Here is a 27,507-nt window from a genome sequence, read left to right on the forward strand (position 1 = left end):
TCAGTTTCCGTCTACCAAATCCACTCACGAGGCATTGGTCGGCCCAAGGACTATAGCAGAAGACACTTGCCCAAGATGCCACGCAGTGGGACTGAACCCAGAACCATATGGTTGGTTAGCAAGCTACTTACCACACAGCCACTCCTATATATATATTATTTTATTCTTTTAGTCATTTGACTGCAGCCATGCTGGAGCACTGCCTTTGGTTGAACAAATTGCCCCCAAAACTTATTCTTTGTAAGCCTAGTACTTATTCTATCATTGTCTTTTGCCGAACTGCTGAACACACCAGCTTCGGACAAACACAGACACACGAATACATGCCATCATGCATGTATGTATGTGATGGCCTTCTTTCAGTTTCTGTCTACCAGATCTCACAAATTTTCATGTAGTTTGTTTTATCCTCCCTTCCTGGTTCGTTGCCTCTGGTTTCCCTATTTTCCTCGTATCTTGGGACTATGCTCTGATACCTTGTCACCAACATTATTCTCTTCTTTACAACTGCTCCCACCAATCCTTGTATAATCCTAGATAGCCATGTATCTTCTTTATAGCAAGATGCCTGTTCATATTTGAACCCTTTACCCTTCAAATTACTCTGTCAAACACCATCATCGTTTAACGCCCGTTTTCCATGCTGGCATGGGTTGGACGGTTTGACTGGGGTCTGGCAAGCCAGGAGGCTGTACATGCAACATGCAGTATCTTGTTGCTTTGAGATTTCAATGATGTGAGTGTATTTTTTTAGAATGACATTGTATGGTAGGTGGGAGAGGACAAATGTGGTCATCTTGAACATAAAACATTGATAATTTGAGCCTGATATGGCCAGTTTAAGTACTAAAGGGTTGACCTTCCAGCACCTGGCACAAATCCACCCCCTTCTCAATCAAGGCAGGAAGGGCTTTTCTTTGTCTTATGAATTACGTGACAACCCCACTAGTGCTGGTATCGTGAAAAGACAAAAAACCCTTCAATACACTCTGTAAAGTGGTTGGCATTGGGGAAGGACATCCAGTCATTTCAAAGCAGACATTGGAACTCTGTGTAGTCTTGTAGTTCATTGGATCCTGTCAAATTGTAGAACCCACGCCAGCATAGAAGAGGAAGATTAAACAATTCGAGCAAGGCCGTTGCCAGTACCGCCTGACTGGCCCTCGTGCCGGTGGCACATAAAAAGCACCCACTACATTCTTGGAGTGGTTGGCATTAGGAAGGGCATCCAGCTGTAGAAAATCTGCCAGATCAAGACTGGAACCTGGTGCAGACATCCGGTTCGCCAGTCCTCAGTCAAATCGTCCAATCCATGCTAGCATGGAAAGCAGACGTTAAACAATGATGATGATGATGATGATGATGATGATGCTGTTGTTGTTGTCATTAACAAATTGCATGGAGTTTTATATGTGAGGGATAAAAAATATAGTTTCGGGCACTTGTCTTTTATCTTAAAGTAAATAGATTAAAGGGTCTAACAGTGGGGTTTTCTGAATTAACTTTCATCAATACAGACCCCATAAATTTCCTTGGATCTCAGATCGAAAATTAAAATTGTTATTGTTGTTGTTTTTCCTGTCGTTTCCCAGGTTGAAAGCGGAGCACTTTGCAGAGACAAGACATCGTCACATAAAGCAAAATACTGGGTTCCCTTCTTTGGAGAATGCACCAAAGGTTTCAGGGTTTTATGTCGCAGACCAGCAGCTGTGGAAATATTTGTGAGAATGTGTCACTAATGTTGGGGCATGTTTGGGGGTTCAAAGCCCAAGTATGACCAGAAGCTGCACTCAAGAAGAAGAATGTGGGATGCAAGAAAGAGGAAGAAGAAAAACAAAAAGAAACGTTGAAGAAAAGAAAGGTTTGTAGTTTGTCATGTCTTTGCTGTTGTTGTTGTTGTTGTTGTTTAGTTTCTGGTTGGTTTTTGATCAAACAGATCTATGATAGAAAGAGGTTCCACCCTCAATTTTTTTTTTTTTTCAGAATTATATTATTGAATGTTGCTTCCCTTTTTTTGTTGAAGGGGACCATAGTTTTGCAGGCTGCATGGTGACCTTCCACCTCCTGCCCCCACAAGTGCTGGTGCCATGCAAAAGAACACTTGGTACACTCTGTAAAGTGGTTGGTGTTAGCAAGGGTTTCCAGCTGTAGAAACCATGATAAAACAGACATTAGAGTTTGGTGCAATCTTTAGACCCCAGCAGATCATGTCGAACCGTGAAACCTACACCGGCGCAGAATATGGACATTAAATGATGATGGTAATGAATAAGATATTTGAAGGTGACTGTTATTTCTAGCAAGTCAAGCAACCTTGTAGGGGCTCATAGTTATTGCTTTGTGGTGATGACAGCAGGCATTGCTGTGTGGCTTAAGAGGTTACCTTAGTGAATTTCTAGTTTTCTGGTCCTCAAATCTGCTTGAGTCAACTCAAGACTTTTCAGTGAAATCTGGTCAACAGAAATTGGTGAGCTGCTGGCAGAATTGTTAGCACACTAGGCGAAATGCTTAGCGGTATTTCATCTGCCGTTACGTTTTGAGTTCAAATTCCGCCAAGGTCGATTTTGCCTTTCATCCTTTTGGGGTCAATAAATTATATACTAGTTACACACTGGGGTCGATGTAATTGACTTAATCCGTTTGTCCTTGTTTTTCCTCTGTGTGTAGCCCCTTGTGGGCAGTAAAAGAAATAAGAAATTGATGGTAGATTTAATATATCAACACCTGGGTCTTGGGTCCCTTTAGTGGACCCCACTTTGCTGTAGTCGTTCAGTCAAAAAGGGGCAATATGAGTGTGTATTAGACAAACCCTTGCATAATACCTCAAAGGCTTTGTCTGCTGGACTCAGCTGACAAGAAAACACACACCCTGTCACCTTTTGATTACAATTTGTCCTTCCACCAGACAGGTGTGTCACATCAGCAATTAATTACAAGAGTCATTCAGGTGGTGAGCAGGTAGAATCGTGGCTGGACAAAATGCTTAGCCACATTTTGTCCCTTTACATTGTGGGTTCAAATGCCTCTGTGGGAGACTTCATCTTTTGAGGTCAATGAAATTAACACCAGTTGAAGACTGGGGTCAATATAATCGACTTATGGCCCCTCCCCTCCAAAATTACTGGCTGTGTGCCAAAGTTTGAAACCATTAATTACAAGAGTCACCTAACAGCATTGCTCCATCATCATCATCATCATCGTCATTGTTACATGTTCCAAAACTAATAATAATTGTGGGGAGGGCCAATGCCCTTAACAGAAATATTGTGGTTGTTTGGTTTTAGACCCTTAAAGAGCAAACAGCAAAAGGATGTGCCTAACTGGACTTTGTTTTATTGAGGCCCTGGAAGAGGAAAGGCAGAGTTGGCTTTAAACAGATTTGAACTCAGAGCATAAAGTTCAGAATTTGATATTTTTACAATCCTGTCCATTCACTTTATTTACAGATGGATGGATATTCAATAATCTGGCAAAATATAGCAAAACTGTTGATCTGGACGTCTGTATATTATTATCATCATCATCATCATCATCTCCTTTAGCATTCAGATTATTCTGTTAAATGCAATGCCTATTCATTCACATTGTTTTCAATTAATCATGCATTATCTCTTAGCTTTGAGATTTTGACATGATTGCTTGCTTTTAGAGTGACATTGTGGGTTAGGTGTGAGAGGCTGGATCTGGCCATTTTGAACATAAAACAGATCAAATATCTGGGGATGGATATGGCCAATTTAAATGCTAACGGGCTTAATGTCTATGTTCTGTGCCAGCCTAGGTTGGATGGTTTGACAGGATTTGTAGAGTCAAAGGACTGCTTCAGTCTCCAGTGTCTACTTTGGCATGGTTTCTACGACCGGATGCCCTTCCTGACACCATCCAGCACTCGTGAGGTCACCATGTAGCTTGTAAAACTACAAACCCCAAGGGGGGGCGGGTCGTCAGTTTTATGCTGGGGGTAGGGTGGGGTGGGGTTAGAGTGTAAGATGTGGAGGCAGAGTGGGTCCGTGTAAAAGAGCTTCTCAGTAACTCACATTTGGTAACGAAGAGAGGGAATGCGTGTGTGTGTGTGTGGGTGAAACTTTTGCTTTTAGGTGCTGGTGTTGGTATCATTTATGTGTTTCCATTTGAACTCACACAAAACAGGTTATTTACTGTGGAAACAAACACCTGTGACATTGAAGTTTCAGGTGACTGGCAGATGGCGAACTGGGATCATATTATAAACCGTAGTCGGGTGTAGAACTGACAGTGCACACACACATGCATGCAAACACACGTGCGCTCACACACATGCATTCACATGTATATATATATATATATATATATATATATACATGTAAAGTTATTAACTATTTTACAAAATTATTTAGAGAACAGAATGTCGCAAACCCTTTGGGAAGAAGTTTTCATATTTTGTGTGTAAATGCTTTTGTTGTTGAGCAATGTATCTTTCTTGTACTTTTTATCTTTCTTGATTCAGTCATTAGACTGCGACCATACTGGGGCATTGCCTTGAAGAATTTTTAGTCAAATGATTTAACCTGCAGGACCGTTTTTTTAAAGTTTTATACTTATTCTGTCGGTCCCTTTTGTCAAACTGTTAAGTGATGGGAATGTAAACAAACCAACACTGCTTGCCAAACAGCGGTTGGGGACAAACACACATGCACACATAGACATGCAATGTTGTTTGTTCCAGTCTGTCATGAAAATATGTCTGGCCACGGGGAAGCAGGTGAGGGTCAGCGACAGGAGGGGCCATCTGGCCGTAGGAAAATCTGACTCAACAAATTTCATCTGATCTGTTCAAGCATGGAAATTAAAAACATTAAAATGATGAGGAGGATGACTTCCACCCCATTGAACCATCCTGTTACCATTTTGACTTGGTCGATCTCATGTTAGTTCTTATTCTCCGATCTTTGCTGAATTCTAAAAGAAACTGTGTGTTGTTGAACATTTCACGGTGCTTATAATCTGGCTTCTGTGCCAGTGGCACATAAAAGGGCACCATTCGAGTGTGATTTGTTACCAGCGTCGCCTTACTGGCACTTGTGCCTGTGCTTATAGGGTGCCAAGAGCACCATCTGAGCATGATCGTTGCCAGAGCAGCCAACTGGCTCTGTGCTGGTGGCATGTAAAAGGGCACCATTCGAACGTGATCGTTACCAACGTTGCCTTACTGGCACCTGTGCTGGTGACTTGTGTAGAAAGATTCGAGCGAGGTCGTTGCCAGTACCGCCTGACTGGCCCTCGTGCCTGTGGCACGTAGAAAGCACCCACTACACTATTGGAGTGGTTGGCGTTAGGAAGGGCATCCAGCTGTAGAAACTCTGCCAGATCAAGATTGGAGCCTGGTGCAGCTGTCTGGTTTGCCAGCCCTCAGTCAAAATCGTCCAACCCATGCTAGCATGGGAAGTGGACTTTAAATGATGATGATGATGATGACTTGAAATGATGACTTCCATTATCTCTGAGCTACAAAATGTCAAGGTTGTGATTTATTTATGGTTTTAGCAATATTGTTGATCAGGTACAAGAAGCTGGTCATGGCTGGTTTGAACATGAAATAGGTAGAATATTTCGGCCAAAAATGTTAAAGGGTTAAGTGACCAACAGTGACTTTGGTCATTGTTATCTAGTTTTTTTACTAGTATCCTTCACTGCATGATATATAGCTTTTCACTGGCCTCTGCTCATGATGGCCAAAGTTAATTGACCAGTGGTCACATGGAGAATTGTATCATCAATGTCATTAACAACAAGGTGGTACAGTCAACAAATGGCTTTATACTACCTTGTTCCCACTGACACTATTATATCACCCTGTTCCCACCAACACCACCCTGCTTCCCATTATGCTACTCCCATAACTTTCATTATATCTTGTCCTCTTCTTTTACTCTTATTATGTTTTATCCTGCTGTCTCTGTATTTAACCCTTTCGTTACTGTATTTCTGTTGAGATGTTCTGTGTTTCTTTCAATTAATTTTAAATATAACAAAGAATTTAGTAAAATAACTTAGTTATCATTCAGCTAGTGTTAGGAACATAAATTGTGACTAAGGTTTGGTGGAAGATTCTAATTCAAAACTTTTGAAAGCAAGACATTTGTACTACAAAGCCAGAGCCGGTTTCAGCCAGGTTGGTAAAAAAAGGGTTAAGAATTGTTTCTCTATTATATATCTTAACCCTTTTGTTACCATATTTCTGTTGAGGTGCTCTGTGTTTCTTTCAATTAATTTTAAATATAACAAAGAATTTAGTAAAATAATTTTGTTATCATTAAGCTAGTGTTAGGAACATAAATTGTGACTAAGGTTTGGTGGAAGATTTCAATTCAGAACTTATCAAAACAAGACATTTGTACTCAGAGCCAGAGGCAGTTACAGTCAGGTTGGTAACGAAAGGGTTAAATCCTGTAAACATTGTTATATTTCATGTGGACCAGATTTCATATTTTCACACATTTTTTTCTTTTTCTTCTTCTTTTTCTTGTAGGGTAACAGTTTTACTGTGGAGACTTTCACCATCGACTTGATGTGAAGCTGGTTTTGTTACATTGTTAATAGCAACACACTGATGTATCTGATAGTCTAATGTAGTGCGTGTGTGTGTGTGTGTGTGTGTGCCACCATAAACAGACTGTATAACAGCTCCTACTTTACAGCAACCTGCAACAATCTTCTCCCTAAACATTGTCATATTGGATTACTTAAATTTGTGTTCCTGCTGTTAAATAGCTCTGGTGGCCGACCAGTCACTGGTCAACCGTATTGTGACTGGATAGTATTGACGACAACTTAGCTCTGACTGAAGTATACTAGTCAACAGGTGTGTGGCCAATGTACTTCAGCCATTGGAATACTGACTGGTGAGAGAAAAAAAAAAACCCTTGGTCAAAATAGGCACTGACCAAAGTTAATTAATTAATCAGTGTAACCTGGTGATTGGATCTTCAACATAATTAATTATTTTAATTCATTATTAAACTGGTAATGTGAACCGTGGCACAGTGAAGATAAAAATATCGTTATAAAGAGTGGCAGACTCAATAAATATGATTAGAAGCAGAATCAACATAAACAGTGGCAGAACCAACATGATCAGGGACATTATCAACAGTGGCAGAACTAATATAAAAAGTGGCAGAATCGTAATAAAAAGTGACAATACCGCCATAAATACAGGCTGTGAGAGAATGAGTATATAACAGTGGCAGAAATTAAAAAAAACAGCAGTGGTAGATAATAATATTGATATTAAGAACAACAGTAAATGACTAAAGCATAAAGAATCATTTGATTGATATTAAGAACAACAGTAATGACTAAAGCATAAAGAATCATTTGATTGGTGATAAAGCAAGAAGAGAGAGACAGACGATAATAAATGATATGTGATTTAAAAAATAAACCACAGGCCCTACCTGATATTGTTTACCTGTGGCTTCTATAAATTGGTTGTGTAGGGTTACGGAAGACAGAGAAACTGGTATAAACAGTGACCAACGGTCAACACTTTACAACGTGCACTGCAACCACAACAAGTAGGTAACAAGTTGTTAAAAGGAACCCCAACAGTTAACAAACTGTACAACAGTAAACAGCAGAACAACAGTTAACAAACTCTACAACAGTAAACCGTTAACAAACTGTACAACAGTAAACAGCAGAACAACAGTTAACAAATTGTACAACAGTGAACAGTAGGGCAACAGTTAACAAACAACAACAGTGAACAGTAGAACAACAGTTAACAAACTGTACAACAGTAAACAGTAGAACAACAGTTAACAAACTGTACAGCAGTAAACAGTTGAACAACAGTGAACAAGCTGTAAAGTTACAACAAAAGCAATTGCAATCACTCAGAAAAATATTTAAATGACAAATAAACCATTTACGCCAACAGCAGCTACAACAACAACAACAACAACTAGGCCATTTACAACAACAGCAATTGTAATATTTCTTATCTATAATGACTTTAACGGATCCAACTAATTGTGCAGTTAGAACCAGAAATAAACCCAACGGCGGCAGCAGCAGTGCAGTAGCTGCTGCTGTTGCAACTTGCAAGCTCCCCCAGCAACAGTGCAGTTGTTGTATTAATATATTTACACCAAGTTTCTTCTGCTGCCAGTCTACCCAACACTAACCATGTATCCAGGTCAGCCCACCTTCCCCACCCTTGAAAATACCCAGTGTACAATATACGGGCAGCCTATCTACCAGATAAACCAGTTGAAAATACCCGAACGAAGCCCTGTCAATGAAGGGGGCTACTTCCCCAATCTTCTTTGGAAAGAACAGTACCAAGGTCTTGGGATCTCTAACAATGTCCAAAACCTCACTCCGAACCGAGTGTCGGTCCCTTCTGCGACCCCTTCCCCCAGCCCCAGCTATAAAAATAGCACCAATACAATCAGATTTGCCAGTTCTGAGAGCAGCAATGTTACTACAGACAGGAATCTGCGTATTCCTGATGTCTCTAGGAAAAGTGTTTACCAAGGAACTACCGGTTCTGATTCTTCGCGAATGCACAATGAAGGGGAACCGAAAAACTATCGAGTTCTCAACATACCAGGTAAAAGCTTTTCTTCCCCAGAGCCAGTCTCGAATAACCGCATGGACGCTTCTACAAAGACACAAAAAGGGGACTTCCCATGTAAATATTGCGGGAAGGTCTTCTCTTGTGAATTCTTTCTGAAGATTCATACTCGCATTCATTTAGAAGACGCATCCTCTCCACCTCCGCCACACCCCAATCATACCTCTCCCACCAACATTAGCAACAACAACAACAACAACAACAATAACAACAACAGCAACAATCATCTTCATCACAACAATAACAACAGTCACAATAACACCATTAATAACAACAGTCATATGAATAATAATAACAACAACAACAACAGTCACAACAACCACAGTAACACCAACAACCACAATAATAATAATAATAATAATAACAACAACAACAATAATAATTTTTCTAGTAATCAAATTGGAGGTGGCAAGAGCGATTCTTGTTTCCAGGCCCCCTCCCCCGTCAAACCCCTTCATATGACTCCGCACTTTAACACTGGGAACATCAATTCTTCTGGATCTGCTGTTGACAAACCGTTCCGTTGTAGTATTTGCTCAAAGACATTCAGTCATCTAACTAATCTAAAACTTCATCTTCGCACACATTCGGGTGAGAAACCATTTAGCTGTGATGAATGCGGAAAATCCTTCGCTCAGAAGAGCAGTCTCAAAGATCATCGGCGTCTTCATACTGGAGATTTATTTTATTGCAGTTATTGCAAAAAACCATTTGCAAACCGCTTCTTTCTTCAGAACCATGAACGTAGCCATACAGGAGAAAAGCCTTTTAAATGTGATTTCTGTGGTAAAGCATTCGGTCAACGAACGAATCTTAAAACCCACCTCAGGACTCACACAGGTGAGAAACCATTTCAATGTGATCTGTGTGACAAATCTTTTGCGCAGTTGAATTGTCTAAATGACCACAGACGGCTTCACACAGGAGATACGTATGTGTGTGGTATTTGCAAAAGAGAATTCTCCAACCAATTCTTCTTGAAAAGTCACGAACAAACCCACAAGTCAGGAGAGATCTTCAAATGTACAATCTGTGGAAAGACATTTTCCAACAAGTTCTTTTTGAAAAATCATTCCAGAATCCATAGTGGGGAAAAGCCATATGCTTGTGAATTCTGCGATAAGAAATTCTCGCAAAACGGGAATTTAAAGACACACCTTAGAATTCACACAGGAGAGAAGCCATTTATCTGTGACATTTGTGGTAAGGCATTTGCACAAAGAAACTGTCTGAATGATCATAAGAATCTACATACAGGTGAGACATTCAAGTGTGAATTGTGCAGCAAAAGCTTCTCCAACCAGTTTTTCCTAAAAAGCCATGAACAGATCCATACTGGCGAGACTTTTAACTGCAACATATGTGGCAAAAACTTTTCAAACAAATTCTTTCTGAAAAACCATTCAAGAATTCATTCAGGTGAGAAACCATTTAAATGTGATATTTGCGACAAGCAGTTTTCGCAGAGAGGCAATTTGAAAATTCATTTGAGGATCCATACAGGGGAGAAACCGTTCGTATGTAATATTTGCGGGAAAGGATTTGCGCAAAGAAATTGCCTTAATGACCACAAAAGGGTCCACACGGGCAACATGTATTACTGCTCCATTTGTCATAAAGAGTTTTCTAACGAATTTTTTCTCAAAAGTCATCAGCAAGTCCATAAGAATACAGATGAAGTTTACACATGCTCAATTTGTGACAAAACATTTAACAACAGGTTCTTCTTGAAGAACCACGAAATATCCCATTCTGGTGAGAAACCATTTACCTGTGAAATTTGTGACAAGTCCTTCTCTCACCGGACAAACCTAAAAACACATTTACGAATTCACACGGGGGAGAAACCCTTTCAGTGTGACATCTGTGATAAAGCTTTTACACAGAAAAATACCCTGAACGACCACAAGCGGATCCACACGGGGCAGCTGTTCTATTGCCCCGTTTGTAATAAAGGGTTTTCCAATCGCTTTTTCCTGAAAAGCCATGAACTGAGTCATTCAGACCAAAAGTCCTACGAATGTGAATTCTGCCAAAAACGTTTTACACTGTCAGGTAACTTAAAAATGCACTTAAAAACCCACACTGGAGAGAAAGATTATATCTGCGACATTTGTGGAAAGGCATTCGCGCAGAAGAATTGCCTAAACGACCACAAAAGAGTACACACGGGCGACTTGTTTTATTGCAGCTATTGTAAGAGGTCTTTTGCGAACCAGTTTTTCCTTCGGAATCACGAGCGCACGCACACGGGGGAGAAACCATTCCAGTGCAGTTTTTGTGATAAAGCTTTTGCTCAGCGCGGCAACCTAAAGACACACCTACGCAAACACACAGGTGAGAAACCATTTCATTGTGATATATGTGGGAAGTCCTATTCTCAGAAGAACTGTCTAAATGATCATATGCGTATGCACACGGGAGAATTGCTCTTGTGCCGCTTTTGTGGCAAAGAGTTTTCAAACCGCTTCTTTCACCGTAACCACGAGCGTCTTCACACTGGAGAGATCCCATATCATTGCGAGCTGTGCGGAGAAGTGTTCTCGCACAGCTCTGCGCTGAAAGCCCATACCAAAACACACACAGAAATAGGTAAGAAACAGGTATTCTACTGTGACGGTTGTAACAAATATTTTACAGACCGGAACAACTTTACGAAACACAACTGTTTTCAGACGAACCATTCTGAGTTGTCGAAACATCAGCCTTCCATTAAGTCCCCAATTACAAACATCAGAACTAACAACAACAACAACAACAACAACAGCATCAACACCAACATCAACACCACCCCCACTCCACCCCCCTCTAACAACAACAACAACAACAGTATCTACAACACTAACAACACCACCACCAACAACAACCTCAATAGCATTAAACCAAATTCTACATCTATTCAGGAACCAACTACAGATATGTCAAAAGGGCCGTGTCGAACAGACTCAAACTCTTCGGCTTCTATCAAATCCGACTCCAGCAAAGACTCGTTGACTCCAATAATAGTCCCCTCGCCTGCTCCCCCCACATTCTTACACGAAATGCCCCCCAGTTGGGAGAACAACTACATTTGGCTGAGAGAGTTCCCTCTGCCTCCCATGTTAAGTTCTGGCTGGACTAACGTACCCAACACAATGAATTACGACTGGAACAAAAACAATAAACAAGAAGATGAAGAAAGCGCTCAGCAAAGTGCAAATTCTTCACCAAAAAGCCACTAAAGACAAAAAAAAAGTGGAGTTTTTTTTTTTTTTGCAATTTTTTTTTTTCATGTGTGCATGTTTGTAAATATATGTATGTGTGTGTGAGTGTGTGTGTGTGTGTATGTGTCCTCCATTTGTTATATTTCATGTGTGGAATCTGCTATTGAAATTAGAAGTCAATTTTTCTGACAATCAGTGTACGAGTTTCACTGTTAGCTTGCTTTGGTTACTAGACTTTTCTGTTCATTGTGTCCACATCGTTGCTGAACATAAGCGTTCACCAAACATGTGCGTTCAGTTTTAGCCGGGGGTGTTGAATGCGTGTTCACTGCTTTAATGAGATTTTTAAACCCATACGTTCACCGTTTCAACAGTGAACGTATGTGTGTTCACTGTTTTTAACAGGTTTGTTGGACATTTGTGTTTACTGTGACAAACAGCAGCAATATCTTCTACATAACCTCATGTCAAGATATTATAAATTCATTTCATTCACATATAAATGTGTGTGTGTGTGTGTGTGTGTGTAGAATATATATGCATTTAGATATGTATGTGTTTGTGTATGTAATTTGTGTACGAATACTTACTCAGATCAACAAATGTTGACCATACATACACAAACACCCAAACACACACACACAGACACACACACACACACACACACACACACACACACATTCTGATACTGTTGTAAATACTTAAATACATATATATTACATATTTGGGTACATCTATATATACATACATATATGTGTGTGTGTATGTATATATATATATATATATATGTGTATATATATGTATATATATATATATGTATATATATATATATATATATATATATATATATATATATATATATGTGTGTGTGTATATATATATATATAGTATATATATATATATATGTGTGTGTATATATATATATGTATATATATATATATATGTATATATATATATATATGTGTGTGTATATATATATATATATGTATATATATATATATATGTATATATATGTATATATATGTATATATATATATATATATGTATATATATATATATGTATATATATATGTGTATATATGTATATATATATTATATATGTATATATATATATATATGTATATATATTATATATATATATATATGTATATATTATATATATATATGTATATATATATGTTATATATATATATATGTATATATATATGTATATGTATATATATGTATATATGTATATGTATATATATATAATATATATATATATAGTATATATATATGTGTGTGTGTATATAGCCCAAATAGCAACTATACCTGTGTATATACATGTAACATATTGATGTACGTGTATATATGTGTGTATACTTGCAGTTGTGTATGTCTTTAAAGAGCAATTCCTGTTGCCTGTCCTAAGTGTGGTGATGTGAGCGACACCAGCCAAAAGGAAATAGATTTCAGAATGAAATTCATTTCTCAGAGAAAGGATCAACCTCTCTCGTCTAACGGGAAGAGCTTGAGTCTGTGCAATCTGGACTGAAAAATCTTTCCTTAAACTCTCTCTCTTTCTCTCTCTCTCTCTTTACATTGCTCCTTCTTAAAGCTCTACATAAACTTGTTCCTCTCTCTTCCTCTCATTCTTCTTCTCTTTTTCATTCAAGACGATTTGCTCTTGGATCTATAAAGCAGTTTTCATTCAGTTTTTGTGGTTACCAATCCCCAAGTGACATCCCAGCCTGTTGGCGTCAACATTGCAATTAGGCAACCTGAAGTAGAAGGTGGTCTTTCTAAGCATCTCGGCCAAAGATGGGCTACGGGCTGCACAAGTGATTGCAACTGTTACTCCTTTCGAATGGAAGGTTATCTATTGCTCTCTCTCTCTCTCTCTCCCTACCACCCCTTCTCCCCCTCTCCCTCCCTAGGGCAAACAACATTTTATGGTTTACAAATATCCAAAAGTCAACTGCTGGGAAAACGGTTTTGTTCTCTGGGCATCTTCAAAGAAGATAACACAACATTTCTTCTTCTTCTCTTTTTTTTTTTTGATCATTTATTCACATCTTTTGTAGAAATCCACATTAGACAGTCAGTCATCGTGTGCTGGATACATTTACAACTTAACTTAAAATTTCTATTTTTCAAACGAGCGTCTGCTTTATCCAAACTAATTACCACTGCATAACTCAGCCTGCCAGAGACTTTGGTCAGCAGCAAAAAACGACTTTCATGAATCCACTGATAAATTATTTCTCCAGAATTTCTCAAAGCCACTTTATCAATAGACTTCTTCAGTGCCACTCTTGTTCTTGGACAACTTAAGCGACTCCCTCTCACCTGCCCTTATATTCTTTATTTTCATACCTGGATCCGTACTGACTGCAGTCTTTAGATTAAGGCCACTGCTTCCCATCAGCTTAGGGTTCCTCTCATGGTCTCTCCAGAAGGTTATCTTGCTTTATAAATCCCAAACCATTTTGGTGAACAGCAAAGCAAAAATCACAGACTTTTCTTGTTTTTTTTTGTTTTTTTTTAAAGAAAATTCTAATAACTTGCAAACAGGGCTGGTTGGAAGTGGGGGTGTTCATTGCTGGCCAATGAGATACACAGTTTTCTGATGAGCAGTTATACATGTTGATGAATGAATTGAAAAAGACACAAGTTGAAAGCAGAAGGCAGTAAAACACAACTAATATATATATATTTATATGGGGACTATGAATCTCAGACAACCAGTTATGGAACCCGTGGGCCTCCATACATAGACAGCAAACACAGTAAATCTCATAGCTAACGAGACATGGAATTAATTAGTTTTGTAGATGAGTTGAAGTATGTGAACATGAGAGTTAATTAAATGTGAAACATGTAGATACCACAGATAACCAAAGATGGAGCCTTTGACTCCCATACGGCCCCTATATATATATATAAATAACATGGAGCATTTCCCCCCTCATAAAACATGGATCACATGGGTATTTAGACAGCAACATACTGAAGAAGTTTGTGAATGTTGTACAGAACAAAACTACAAATAAAGAAGCTTCCAAATGTTATTAACAAGGTATCTGTGGATCTTCATGGTCCCTTCTGACAGCATATAATCCCCTTTTAAACTTTAGTCAACTCATGCAACAGAAAAGGACTCCTGTCAGTAATAAATAACAACAAAGGACCTCTATCATCGACCTTCATGACCCCTAAACACGACCCCTATGGACTCAACAAACAGCAACAGTAAACAAGAGAACCCTATTGAACTACTCTACGAACCCCCAACAAAGACCAAAAACGAAAAGGGACCTGCTAACAAATGAGACCTTTGATGCTTCTCCGTTTTGTACATGTGAGTTGTGTTGTGTTGGATGAAATCTAATAAAGCGCCTTTTCCTGGCTCCAGGTGTCCATTCGGAGGACGTCGCCAATGGTGACTCTTCTTGTGGTGCCTACGTCCAGCTGGCTAAAGGTATCAACCTACATGTTTTGTTGCTATTATGCTCACTTTAATGATATGTGAAAGTAACCATTTTTACCTACAGCTAAATTAGGGGCGGATTCTGAATATTTAACGCCCGTTTTTGAAAGGGTCATGTAAATATATTGGGGATGGTTGTGAACAGAGGATTAGAAAGAAAGTATTTTGCAATTTGTGTGTGTCTGTGTCCATATATATATAGGGAGAGTTTACGAAAAAAACAAAAGATGAAGACAGGTGGTGTACAAAACAAACAGATGTATTAGTATAACGCTCAGGAATAGTAAAAGTCTTTTACGTTTCAAGCCTACGCTCTTCTACAGAAAGGAACACAGAAAAAAAACAAGGAGAGAAAAAAAATGTGTGTAGTGGCTAACGATCTATGTAGTGTTCTGTTTGTTGACAGGATTAGCAATATCAGTTAACGAATACAGGAGTTGTACATCAGCTACTTCAAGTTTCATGCTTGGACAGTGTAGTGATTGAACAGGCTTGTATAGTACGCCAGTTAATTTGAGGTCTGAATGACTGCCAGATTGTGCTGAGTACAGTATACATACCCATCCAGCTTACTACATGAAACTTGAAGTAGTTCACGTATAACTCTTGCTTTCATTAAATGATGTGTATGTATGTATATATATATATATATATAGTGTGTGAGTGTAAATGACAAACTACAATGTTAATGGTTCAGATTTTAAATGTATGCTGATTATTCATTCAATGTCTCAGATTGTGTTTGTATGTCATTTGTATATATATTCATAAGAAATAATTGAGATTCAGTTGAATTAGATACTTAAACTGAGGCAAATCTATGTGGTTGGCTGCTCTGAGGAGAGCACTTTTATTTCAAATTGATGCAATATTTACATTGATCGATTCAGTGGAGCTGCTTGAAACAGCCGTAATGCATTGATACCAGGACATCCTTGTTACTTATTTGCTACTTGTTTCAGTCATTTGACTGTGGCCATGCTGGATCACCGCCTTTAGTTGAGCAAATCGACCACAGAACTTATTCTTTGTAAGCTTAGTACTTATTTTATCAGTCTCTTATGCCGAACCGCTAAGTTACAGGGACGTAAACACACCAGCATCAGTTGTCAAGCGATGTTGGGGGGACAAACACAGACACACAAATATACATATACATATATAAGATGGGCTTCTTTCAGATTCTGTCTACCAAATCCACTCACAAGGCTTTGGTTGACTCGAGGCTATAGTAGAAGACACTGGCCCCAGGTGCCATGCAATGGGACTGAACCCAGAACCATGTGGTTCATAAGCAAGCTATTTACCACACAGCCACTCCTATGCCTATGTGAATTGTCTTTGGTCTGCATAAAGGAGAGAGAAATACAGGGACCGTTGAGTACATGATCATTAAACACTGTGGTCATGTCTGGTTGACTGACCAGGAATTTAAATTACAAGTTAGACAAATGAACTGGTAGGAGTGCGACCAGCAACTAGGACTGTTTTGGTAAGTTGAAAGTAGAAAATGTGAAGTGAGACATAATAGGTGGATTAGTATTTCAATGGAGAAAGAAGTTACAGCGATCTGCCTATTTATCTGTCTAAATGTGTGTGTTTTGAAAGTAAAACAAATATTTTATTTACATTGTGACAAACTTATATGTTGGTTAAAGGGGAGGGGATGTTTATTCCACCAAATTTGACTGTCCGCTCAAGAGTTTCATTCAGCTCAACAGGCAAGGCTGGAATCTCTCATTAACCAGCCAACTTTTAATATAATAAATGTGTGTGTATATATATATGTATATATAGGCGCAGGGGTGGCTGTGTGGTAAGTAGCTTGCTAACCAACCACATGGTTCCGGGTTCAGTCCCACTGTGTGGCATCTTGGACAAGTGTCTTCTGCTTTAGCCTCGGGCCGACCAAAGCCTTGTGAGTGGATTTGGTAGACGGAAACTGAAAGAAGCCTGTCGTATATATGTATATATATATATATTTGTATGTGTGTGTCTGTGTTTGTCCCTCTAGCATTGCTTGACAACCGATGCTGGTGTGTTTACGTCCCTGTCACTTAGCGGTTCAGCAAAAGAGACCGATAGAATAAGTACTGGGCTTACAAAGAATAAGTCCCAGGGTCGATTTGCTCGACTAAAGGCGGTGCTCCAGCTTGGCCACAGTCAAATTACTGAAACGAGTAAAAGAGTATACATTTATATATATATATATTCATTTATATATATATATACATTTATATATATATATAGAATACAATGCTGGCATGGCTGTGTGGTAAGAAGCTTGCTTCTCAACCACATGGTTCTATGTTCAGTCCCACTGCATGGTATCTTTGGCAAGTGTCTTCTACTATAGCTTTGGATTGATCAAAGCTTGTGAGTGGATTTGGTAGACGGAAACTGAAAAAAGACCATCATATATATATATGTATATATTTTTGTGTGTCTGTGTCTGTCCCTCCCCCACCACCACCATGGTTTGACAACTGATGTTGGTGTGTTTACATCCCCATAACTTAGCAGTTTGGCAGAAGTGACTGATAGAATAAGTCCAGGGGTCGATTTCTTCAACTAAAGGTGATGTTCCAGCATGGCCACAGTCAAATGACTGAAACAAAAGAACAACATACATGTATGTGTGTTTATATATATATATATTATATAATCTTTTCTACACTAGGCACAAGGCCCAAAATTTGTGGGGAGGGGGACCAGTCGATTAGATTGACCCCAGTATGCAATTGGTACTTAATTTATCGCCTCTGAAAAGATGAAGTGAAACTCTGAATAAAATTTGTGAGATTTTTTCAGCTTCAATAAAATATATTTTACTATAAAGGTGGTGAGGGTGGCAGACTCATTAGCATGCTGGGTAAAATGCTTAGCAGTATTTTATCTGTCTTTACATTCTGAGTTCAAATTCCACCTAGGTCAACTTTGCCTTTCATCCATTCGGGGTCGATAAATTTAGTACCAGTTGCGTACTGGGTTGATCTAATTGACTGGCCCCCTCCCCAAAAATTTCAGGCCTTGTGCCTGGAATAGAAAAGAATAAAATAGTATTTTACTCTACCTTTAGTGCTTGAGTACTAATTTTTTCCACCTCAATTATATGTGTGTGGGAGGGAGATGGGAATGAGTCCTTTGCACTGCTCTGAGGAAGGCAGGGCAAGATGAATGGTTTGTTAGGACCATAGAAGCCATAAGCACAACAATGTGTTTAATGTACAGGTAGAAGCTCGTTAAGGCCTGGATACTCCTTCCCCTCCTGTTCATCATAATCTTCACCTATAGGAAAGGAATTTAATGCCGGCTGCCTTTAGGAACTACTATATGCTGATTTCACTAGTTTTCAGTGGAATCTAACAGAATTAGAAAAGAAATTCCAGGCATGGAAGCAAAGGGTCTTAAAATTAACCTTGCTAAGACTAAAGTTGTGTTAAGCTAGAAAATAGATAACTCACTCTTTCCATCAGGTATATGACCCTGCTTGATATGTAGGGAAGGTGCTGGCCAGAATTCCATAGCGTATCTAGTGCAAACTATGGAAACAAGAGGTGCAGTGGAATCACAAGAGGGTTAATGGAGAATATAGAATTTGAGATGAACAAAGTTCGTTTTTAATCTAAAATATACTCTCCCCCATTTTCTACAATGCTCTTCCAACTTTCTGGTAGACTTGCAAGGCCCTTCTTCCAAAATTCACTTGTCTGTGACGAAAAATACTCCTCCAGTACTGTTCTGACCTCGTCTACAGAATTCATATTTTTCCTGTCCAAATGATTTTGAGGACTGTGGAATAAATGATAATCAGATGGGGCAATGTCTGGTGAATATGGTGGGTGGGGACATCGTTTCCCATTTAAACTGCTCCAGCCAGGCTGTATGTGGAGAAAATAGAATTTGTATAGGAAATGCATGGAAGCAATAAACGCTGAGGACACATGAGAAATCAATTTTCTTGACTGCTTCTGAGACTCCCTAGAGATAATTGATAGTTTCCCTTGTGTAGATGACCTTATTAGCAGAGGAGGAGGATGTTCTGAAAGTATAGGTGCTAAAATAAGAATAGAATGGAGAAAGGTCCAAGAACTATTACCTCTGTTGGCAACAAAGGTCTTCCAGATAGCATGATGCTTGTGTATTTAACCAGCTTTGCTACAGCAGTGAGATGGGCCCCTGAATGCAGTGCACATGCAAAGAAGAGAGGAAGGAAGCCAGTCTGCTCTGCTGGATGGGCATGTATGGCAAAATGTAGATGTGTTGAGAAAAGAATTAAACATAGGAATCAGATGTACGAGAGAGAAAACTGTCCTGGAAGAAGAGGGAGAAGCAGGGAGGTCCTTAAAAGCAGTATGATTATCCCCGTCCACTCTGGGTCCTACATCCAATTAGCCTATATCAAGCATTCCACCAACCTGCCCCCCCCCTACATATCTCAATTTTCCCGACAGAATTCTGTAGTTCTGTACTGTAAAGTACGGTCACCTGCCATACTTTATCCTTTCACTATTCAGATTACTCTGTCAAATGTAATCCTTATTTATTCCCATTGTTTTGGGTTAATAAGGCATTATCTTGTAGTTTTGAGATTTTGGTGATTTGATTGTTCATTTCTAGAATGACATTGTTGGGCAGGTGCGAGAGGCTGGATATGCCCAGTTAGAACCTAAAACAAGTAGAATATTTAGGGCCACATATGACTGGTTTATATGCTAAGGGGTTAACTAATTGTTTTAGCAGCTCATGTGGTAAAAACTAGACATGGACTCTCTGTTAATGCCCTCATTTTTCCATGACCCAAAGGGTCATCCAGGATGTGGCAGCAGAAGAGAGACAGAGACAGAGACCTGCAGCCAGTTTTTATTTACAACTAAGTACAATGGAACAATGTGAAATAAAGTGCTACCGGGCCAGGAATTGAACCCACAACATTATGACTATGAGCTAAATACCCTAACCACTCGGGTTTATACCTCCACTGAAAACAGAATAAAGAAAAAGGCTGGTTTGAGATAAGTAGGCTACCACTACCACCATCAGCAGCAGCAGCATTTTTGCTTTTCCATGCTGGAATGGGTTGGCTTGGTCTACTCCCTCACATTGTCTTGCCACAAATAAGCATGAATCAACAAAGTACACAAATTTCTAAAATACCACCTATTTATTGACAGTTTGCACACAGTTCAAGAGTTCAAATGCGTGTTTGCAATTGGACAAAGCATTGATGAGGAGAGGAGAAGACAAACAAAGGTAAGGAAATATTTGAACATTTTCATGCTTCTTTTATCCTGAAATCCACCATCTTCTCATCCAAGCTTGGTCAGACACAATGTATTCCATGGAGATGTAGTGATCTTCATACTGCATTTTTATTGATCATCCTAAAAAGACAAGTCAAATATTTATTTTAAATTACAATTAGTGGTGGTCATTGGTTCCCACTGGACCAAGCCCTGGTTTACTGCATTGCTGACCATCAAAACCACAAACAGGTGCCTGTAACTTGATGCAGTCATGTATGTATATATGTATGTGTGTGCATATATATATATGGGGCCATCCGATAAATAATGAAGTTTTTTCAATTGCATGAATTAAAAGCCAGAGGGGGATGGGATAAACTACCTGCATCAACTTGCTATGAAAGCAGGTAGTAATTTTACCTTGTACTTATTCTTAGTGCAAGTTTTGAAGAGTGCAGTTCAATTTTAACAGTTAGTTTTTCAAAACTATATTGGAAGTGACAAAGGAGCATATTCAACATATTTTGCTTTATGAGTTCAATAAAAATAACAACGCAATAGAAAGTACGAGGAACACTAATGCAGTATATGAGGATTGGACAATAAACATAAGCTAGTGTCAACGGTTGTTCCAGAAATTCCAAGCTGGAAATTACAGCCTAGAAGATGAGCCTTGTCCTGGAAGATCTGTAGAGCTTCATGGATGTGTAGTGATCTTCATACTGCATTTTTATTGATCATCCTAAAAAGACAAGTCAAATATTTATTTTAAATTGCAATTGTAAGCCTAGTACTTATTCTGTCGGTCTCTTTGAGGAACCGCTAAGTTATGGGGATGTAAACACACCAACATGGGTTGTCAAACCATGGTGGTGGTGGTGGGGGTACAAAAACAGACACACAAACATACGCGCACACATACACATGCACACACACACACATATACAACAGGCTTCTTTCAGTTTCCTTCAACCAAATCTATTCACAAGGCTTTGGTCGGCCCGAGGCTATAGTAGAAGACACTTGCCCAAGGTGCCATACAGTGGGACTGAACCCGGAACCATGTAGTTGGTAAGCAACCACACAGACACGCCTATGATAATGTTTGTAGGTTATCTTTCATCTTTTACTTGTTTCGGACATTTGACTGCGGCCATGCTGGAGCTCTACCTTAAAGAAGTTTTAGGTGAATGAATCAACCCCAATGATCTTTTCTTAAAACCTGGTACTTATTCTATTGATCTCTTTTGCTGAACTGCTAGGCTACAGGGACATGAACACATACTGTGAAGCAGTGGTAGTGGGGACAAACACACACACACACACACACATATATGCATGAATACATGTGTGTGTGTTTGTGTGTGTAGAAGATTGAAAAGTAACACATGAGTTGATATGTATAAGGAAAATAGGACAAGGTAGAAAGTGCCAAAATAATTTTATCTATGAAACCAATACTAAAATGTTCTTCATGATAAAATTATTTTGACATTTTCTACCTTGTCCTATTTTCCTTATATATCATCATCATCATCATCATCATCACCGTTTAACGTCCGCTTTCCATGCTAGCATGGGTTGGACGGTTCAACTGGGGCCTGGGAAGTCAGGAGGCTGCACCAGGCTCCAGTCAGATCTGGCAGTGTTTCTACAGCTGGATGCCCTTCCTAACGCCAACCACTCCGTGAGTGTAGTGGATGCTTTTTATGTGCCACCGGCACGGAAGCCAGTCAAGGCGGCGCTGGCATCGGCTACGTACAGATGTGCCACCGGCACAGGTGCCAGAGGAGGCTGGAAACATATATACATACAATGGGGTTCTCTCAGTTTCCATCTACCAAATGCGCTCACAAGGCTTTCGTTGGCCCAAGATTATAGCAGAATACAGTTGTTCAAGGTTCCATGCAGCAGGATAGAACCAGGAACCATGGGGTTGAGGAGCAAGTTTCATACCTTGCATCCATGTTATGTATGTCCACTTCTGCATGGTTTTGTATCCCCAGTTTCACTGATGAGGTATCGGCCAACCTCCTGACACCAGTCAAAACATATAACCTCCATTATGAATCCAGAGAAGCCACACTTCCAACTCACTTGAAACATGCTGACATCCATTACCTTAGAATATCTTTTACAAGGAATTTTTAAGAAATGTTGTAACACCAGCAGACAATTGGATTAAAATATTCATGCAGGTGACACATAAAAAGCACCATTTGAGTGTGGCCATTACCAGTACCGCCTGACTGGCCCTTGTGCTGGTGGCATCTAAAAGCACCCACTACACTCTCGGAGTGGTTGGCATTAGGAAGGGCATCCAGCTGTAGAAACACTGCCAGATCAGATTGGAGCCTGGTGCAGCCATCTGGTTTGCCAGACCTCAGTCGAATCGTCCAACCCATGCTAGCATGGAAAGCGGACGTTAAACGATGATGATGATGATCAAAAAGCAGAAAAAACGGTTTGGGTGGAATGTTATCAACTGTAACCAGACTCTCCTCTTTAACTAAGAAACTTCAAAATATTGGTCAAAGTTGACCTTTTGCCCTTAGTTTTGTTGTTTCTACAATCCATAAAACTTCCTTGTCAGAAATATTTTTATGAGAAAAATACCACCATTAAAGATGTCTAAATCATTTCGATTTTGTCAGTGTCTTCTGTTTTATTAAATGTCTCAAAATAAATTCAAACATTCTCTTTCCTTTTTATATGTTTTTCCTTTCTTTTCTCTGCTGCCATGTTTGATGTTTTCTGGGTTTATTGTCTTCTGAATGTCATTAAAATGTTCCAGAATTACAGGAAAAGTAATAAGGCCAAGTTGTAAATGAGTTCCACCCACCATCTTCCCACAAACCAGTCATTTACTGTGAGATGCAGGCATGGCTGTGTGGTAAGAAGCTTGCTTCCCAATACGCATGGTTCCGGGTTCAGTCCTACTGTGTGGCACCTTGGGCAAGCGTCTTTTATTATAGCCTTGGGAGTAGACTTGGTAGAGGGAAACTGAAAGAAGCCTGTCGTATGTATGTGTCTTTGTTTGTCCCCGCCCCCCTCTACTGCTTGACAACCAGTGCTGGTGTGTCTATGTTCCCATAACTTAGCAGTTTGGCAAAAGAAACTGATAGAATAAGTGCCAACCTTGAAAAATATAAAATAGATTCATTCAACCAAAATTCCTTCAAGGCAGTGCCCCAGCATGGCCGCAGTCTAATGACTGAAACAAGTAAAAGACAAGAGACAGATTTTGTAGTGGTATTGGAATTTGCATTCCAAAGGTCACAGGATCGGTTCTTGCTGATGTCATTACAAGACTTCCCTTGTCCGATTGCCTCATCTACATTCACTCAATTTACTTCCTTCAGTTGTTGACTTCAAACTTCACTCACACTTTCTCCTTCCCTCAACCCTTCTCCCTCCTCTCTCTCTCTCTCTCTCTCACTCTCAACCACCGCCGCCGCCGCCGCCACCACCACCACCACACTGAAGACACTGGAAAATTTCCCGAGGTGATGACCAAACAGTCAAGTGCCAGCAATGACAATTAAATATGGTCAGCTGGAAATAAATTTTAATTAAGTGAAATTATAATTTGAAATAAGAAATTATTCTGGTCAAGAATAAAGACTGAATTCAAGGGAGGTTACTCACCAAATTTCAACAGATCAACAATTAAAGTGAAATATTTATGGGGTTGGGAGCAAGGCTGATATTTGGCAACAAGAGAGACAACTTTTGACAAGTTTCAATGTTATTAGTCCTCACCAGCCTAACATGGTCTCCTTCACAGCTGCCAACATGACAACACCAACCTTAAAATGGCAAACACAACAACTTTAATTAATTAAGACTATAGTCTTATACTGAGTTCATTTGAAGTCATCACTCAGAAAAAAACAATGGGCAGCTTCCAGTTGACATGTTTAAGGAGAGTCCTTGAGATGAAGTGGCTGCAAAGAGTCCTAAATTGGGACAATAGGCATCAAGTGGGTCAGTGATGAAATAAGTTGCAGACACTGGAAGTGGATTGGACATGTCCTCAGGCAATATCAAGAAGGGGATTATATGGTGGCACTGAAGTGGAGGCCTGAGGGGGGAAAGAGCGGCAGGGTGTCGTGAAAGTGTATGGCAAAGGACCATTGACAAGGGAAGGAGACGAGAAGGGTGGAGGAACCGGAATGGGACCAAAGCAGTGGCAGAAGACAGAGCTGGCTAGAGAGGTTGTGTTGTGGCCCCCATGTGCCTCGTGGCACAGAGAGAAATGACTAATTGACCAATTAACTAGCTAAGTAACTTACTAGCAAAGATGAATACCGAGGTGAGATAGACATTGTTGAATAACATTTAAATTAAACAAAGACAAGAGGGCCATCGTCATCATCATCATCATCATTGTCATCCTCATCATCATCATCATCATCATCATCATCTCATCATCATCCCTCGCTACTTCATGGTTCAACTATTGCAGATTCATGACTTCGCACATTTTTAAAATATATACGAACACCTAAAATTTTTCATTAAATCCATTAAAATATTAATAATAAACATTATTTCCAAGTCTAGAAACAAGAAAACAAGCGTAAAATAGCCAAAAAGCATATACAGAGGTATTTGAACTTAAGACAGGTTGTGATTGGTGCAATGGAGAGAGACGATGAATCACAGCTTTCTGTTTTGTAATCTGACCTGTGATTGGTGCTTTGACCAATGCTCAGATGCGCAGCATCTTCACTTGTCTCTCTCTCACAGCCATTTTGCTTCAAGCTTTACTGTACAACTTTATGCTGTGCTGTGTGTGTGTTGTTTTTTGCTTCTCTGTGTTGGACTTTGCGTTTTCATCCCCTACAAAGGCTCCCAAGCATGCTGTTTCTTCCAAGGCTGGAAGCGTGCTGCTTCTTCTAATGCGTTATTACACTGCCACTCCCAGCCGCTGACCAATGCAGACCTCGAAGACTTGATGAAGTTGGCCAGTGAAGAAGAAGAAGAAACACAGCAAGAAACGGAAGAAGTTGTCGACCAAAGTGGCTTGACTTTGGAACGGTTGGCCAAGCTCTGCAACCTGGTTAAAGAATTGAAAGCAGTATCACAGGAATGGGACGACGATATGGTTCGTTCTGTGCAATTTTGCAACAAGGTCGATGAAGTCCTGAATCCCTACAAGATGCTCTTTGAACGGAAAAAGAAGCAGCGGCAGCAACTTCCTATCACAACGTTTTTGCAGCCTCGCGAAAAAGAGCCAGTTCCTGCTGCTAATACTACGGCTGCACTTTCGGAAGAAAGGGACAAGGTGTCCCAGGAAAGGGCACCACTGTCAGCTTCATCATCATCATTTCTACTGCGCAGCAAATTCATCACCAGCATTATTCAAATTTTACTTCAACTTCTTTCGTGTTGAGTACAGTAACAATCTTTATTTTCTTAAATCTAAAGTGTTATTGCTTAACAGTTGTCCTCATTATTAATAGACTACTATAATGGGTGGGTTATTAACAGTACAGGGAGGGTTTTAAAAGTCCAAATACACGTTAAATAAATACTGTAAATATGGTGTCCCTACTTCGTGGAAATTCAGTTATCGCGGCCGGTCTCAGAACCAATCTACCATGATAAACGAGGGATCACTGTAACAACATTGGCAAAATACCTTAGGAATGAGAACCCAGGTTCAAAATTTCCCCAAGACACCTGATGAAAGCTGGAGGGTATATCAGCCGAAACGTTGTGTTAACAACAAACAAGATGAGAACAAATATCTGTCAAATGTAAATAATGTAAATAGTGTAAATAATGTACATATTATTTATATGATATTTTATGTAGCATTATGATTTGGGAACCTCAGCAACTAACAGCTGTTACCAATGCACAGAAACAATTGTTGTGATTTGTGATTAAAACCTGTTCGTTCTATTTTCTTATTTTATCAATATATATATACTTTATTTTTTAAATTTTATTTTATCTAGTTTCAGCTCACGAGCTGTGGCCATGCTGGGGCACCGCCATTAAAATATTTTGTCTGGCGTGCTAACGATTCTGCCAGCTCATCCCTTATATATATATATATATATATATATATATAATATATATATATATATATATAGATAGATAGATAGATAGATAGATAGATAGATAGATAGATAGACAGATGGATTGAGAGAGAGAGAGAGAGAGGGGGGAGACTGAGAGAGGAGAGGGAGAGAGGCAGGCAGCTGGAGATTGTATATAGATTCTTGTGAGAAATCTATTAATTCACATGTCAAGCCAACAGGAATCTATTTCTAAAGAGCAATTTCGTTCAGTTGGTCTCTTTGACAGTTCACATTCCTTGTGGGTACAATCGATGAAAAGACTAATTGAACAAAGGCCAGGAATCATAAATATTATCAATAAATAAAACATTTTTATTTGTGTGTTTTATTTATTTATTTATTTATAATAATTTTTTACACTTTCTTATAATCCATAAACACCCACGTTCTTGTTTGTGAATAATTTTGCCAATATAATGCCATCCTAGTAAGGCGGCGAGCTGGCAGAAACGTTAGCACGCCGGACGAAATGCTTAGTGGTATTTCGTCTGCCGCTACGTTCTGAGTTCAAATTCCGCCGAGGTCGACTTTGCCTTTCATACTTTCGAGGTCGACTAAATAAGTACCAGTTACGCACTGGGGTCGATATTATCGACTTAATCCGTTTGTCTGTCCTTGTTTGTCCTCTCTATGTTTAGCCTCTTGTCGATTGTAAAGAAATAGGTATTTCGTCTGCCACTACGTTCTGAGTTCAAATTCCGCCCAAGACGACTTTACCTTTCATCCTTTCGGGGTCAATAAATTTAGTACCAGTTGCGTACTGAGGTCGATCTAAGCGACTGGCCTCCTCGGGCCTTGTGCATAGAGTAGAAAAGTGTATAATGCCATCTCAGTCTCAGACTTCAGTTGTTTGGATAATCGGTACCGTAAAACT

The 27,507-nt window shown here is 39.4% G+C and overlaps 1 protein-coding gene across 3 annotated transcripts in view; it reads left to right on the top strand.

The window, feature by feature from the left end:
* LOC115218854 (zinc finger protein 585A-like) overlaps positions 1–12,540 on the top strand; it is a 40,028-nt gene extending 27,488 nt beyond the window's left edge. For 2 of the 3 annotated variants that reach the window (XM_036509312.1, XM_036509311.1), the window contains exons 2-3: positions 1,593–1,861; positions 6,509–12,540. In XM_036509312.1, coding sequence (XP_036365205.1) covers positions 8,170–11,841 — 3,672 coding nt within the window. In that variant the 5' untranslated portion in view covers positions 1,593–1,861; positions 6,509–8,169 and the 3' untranslated portion in view covers positions 11,842–12,540. The remainder of the gene's footprint in view (positions 1–1,592; positions 1,862–6,508) is intronic. The other variant, XM_036509313.1, reaches the window with a different exon arrangement.
* The last annotated feature ends 14,967 nt before the right edge of the window (positions 12,541–27,507 follow it).

The sequence above is a fragment of the Octopus sinensis genome, linkage group LG14, assembly GCF_006345805.1.
Source record: "Octopus sinensis linkage group LG14, ASM634580v1, whole genome shotgun sequence".
NCBI classification, from domain to species: Eukaryota; Metazoa; Mollusca; class Cephalopoda; order Octopoda; family Octopodidae; genus Octopus; species Octopus sinensis.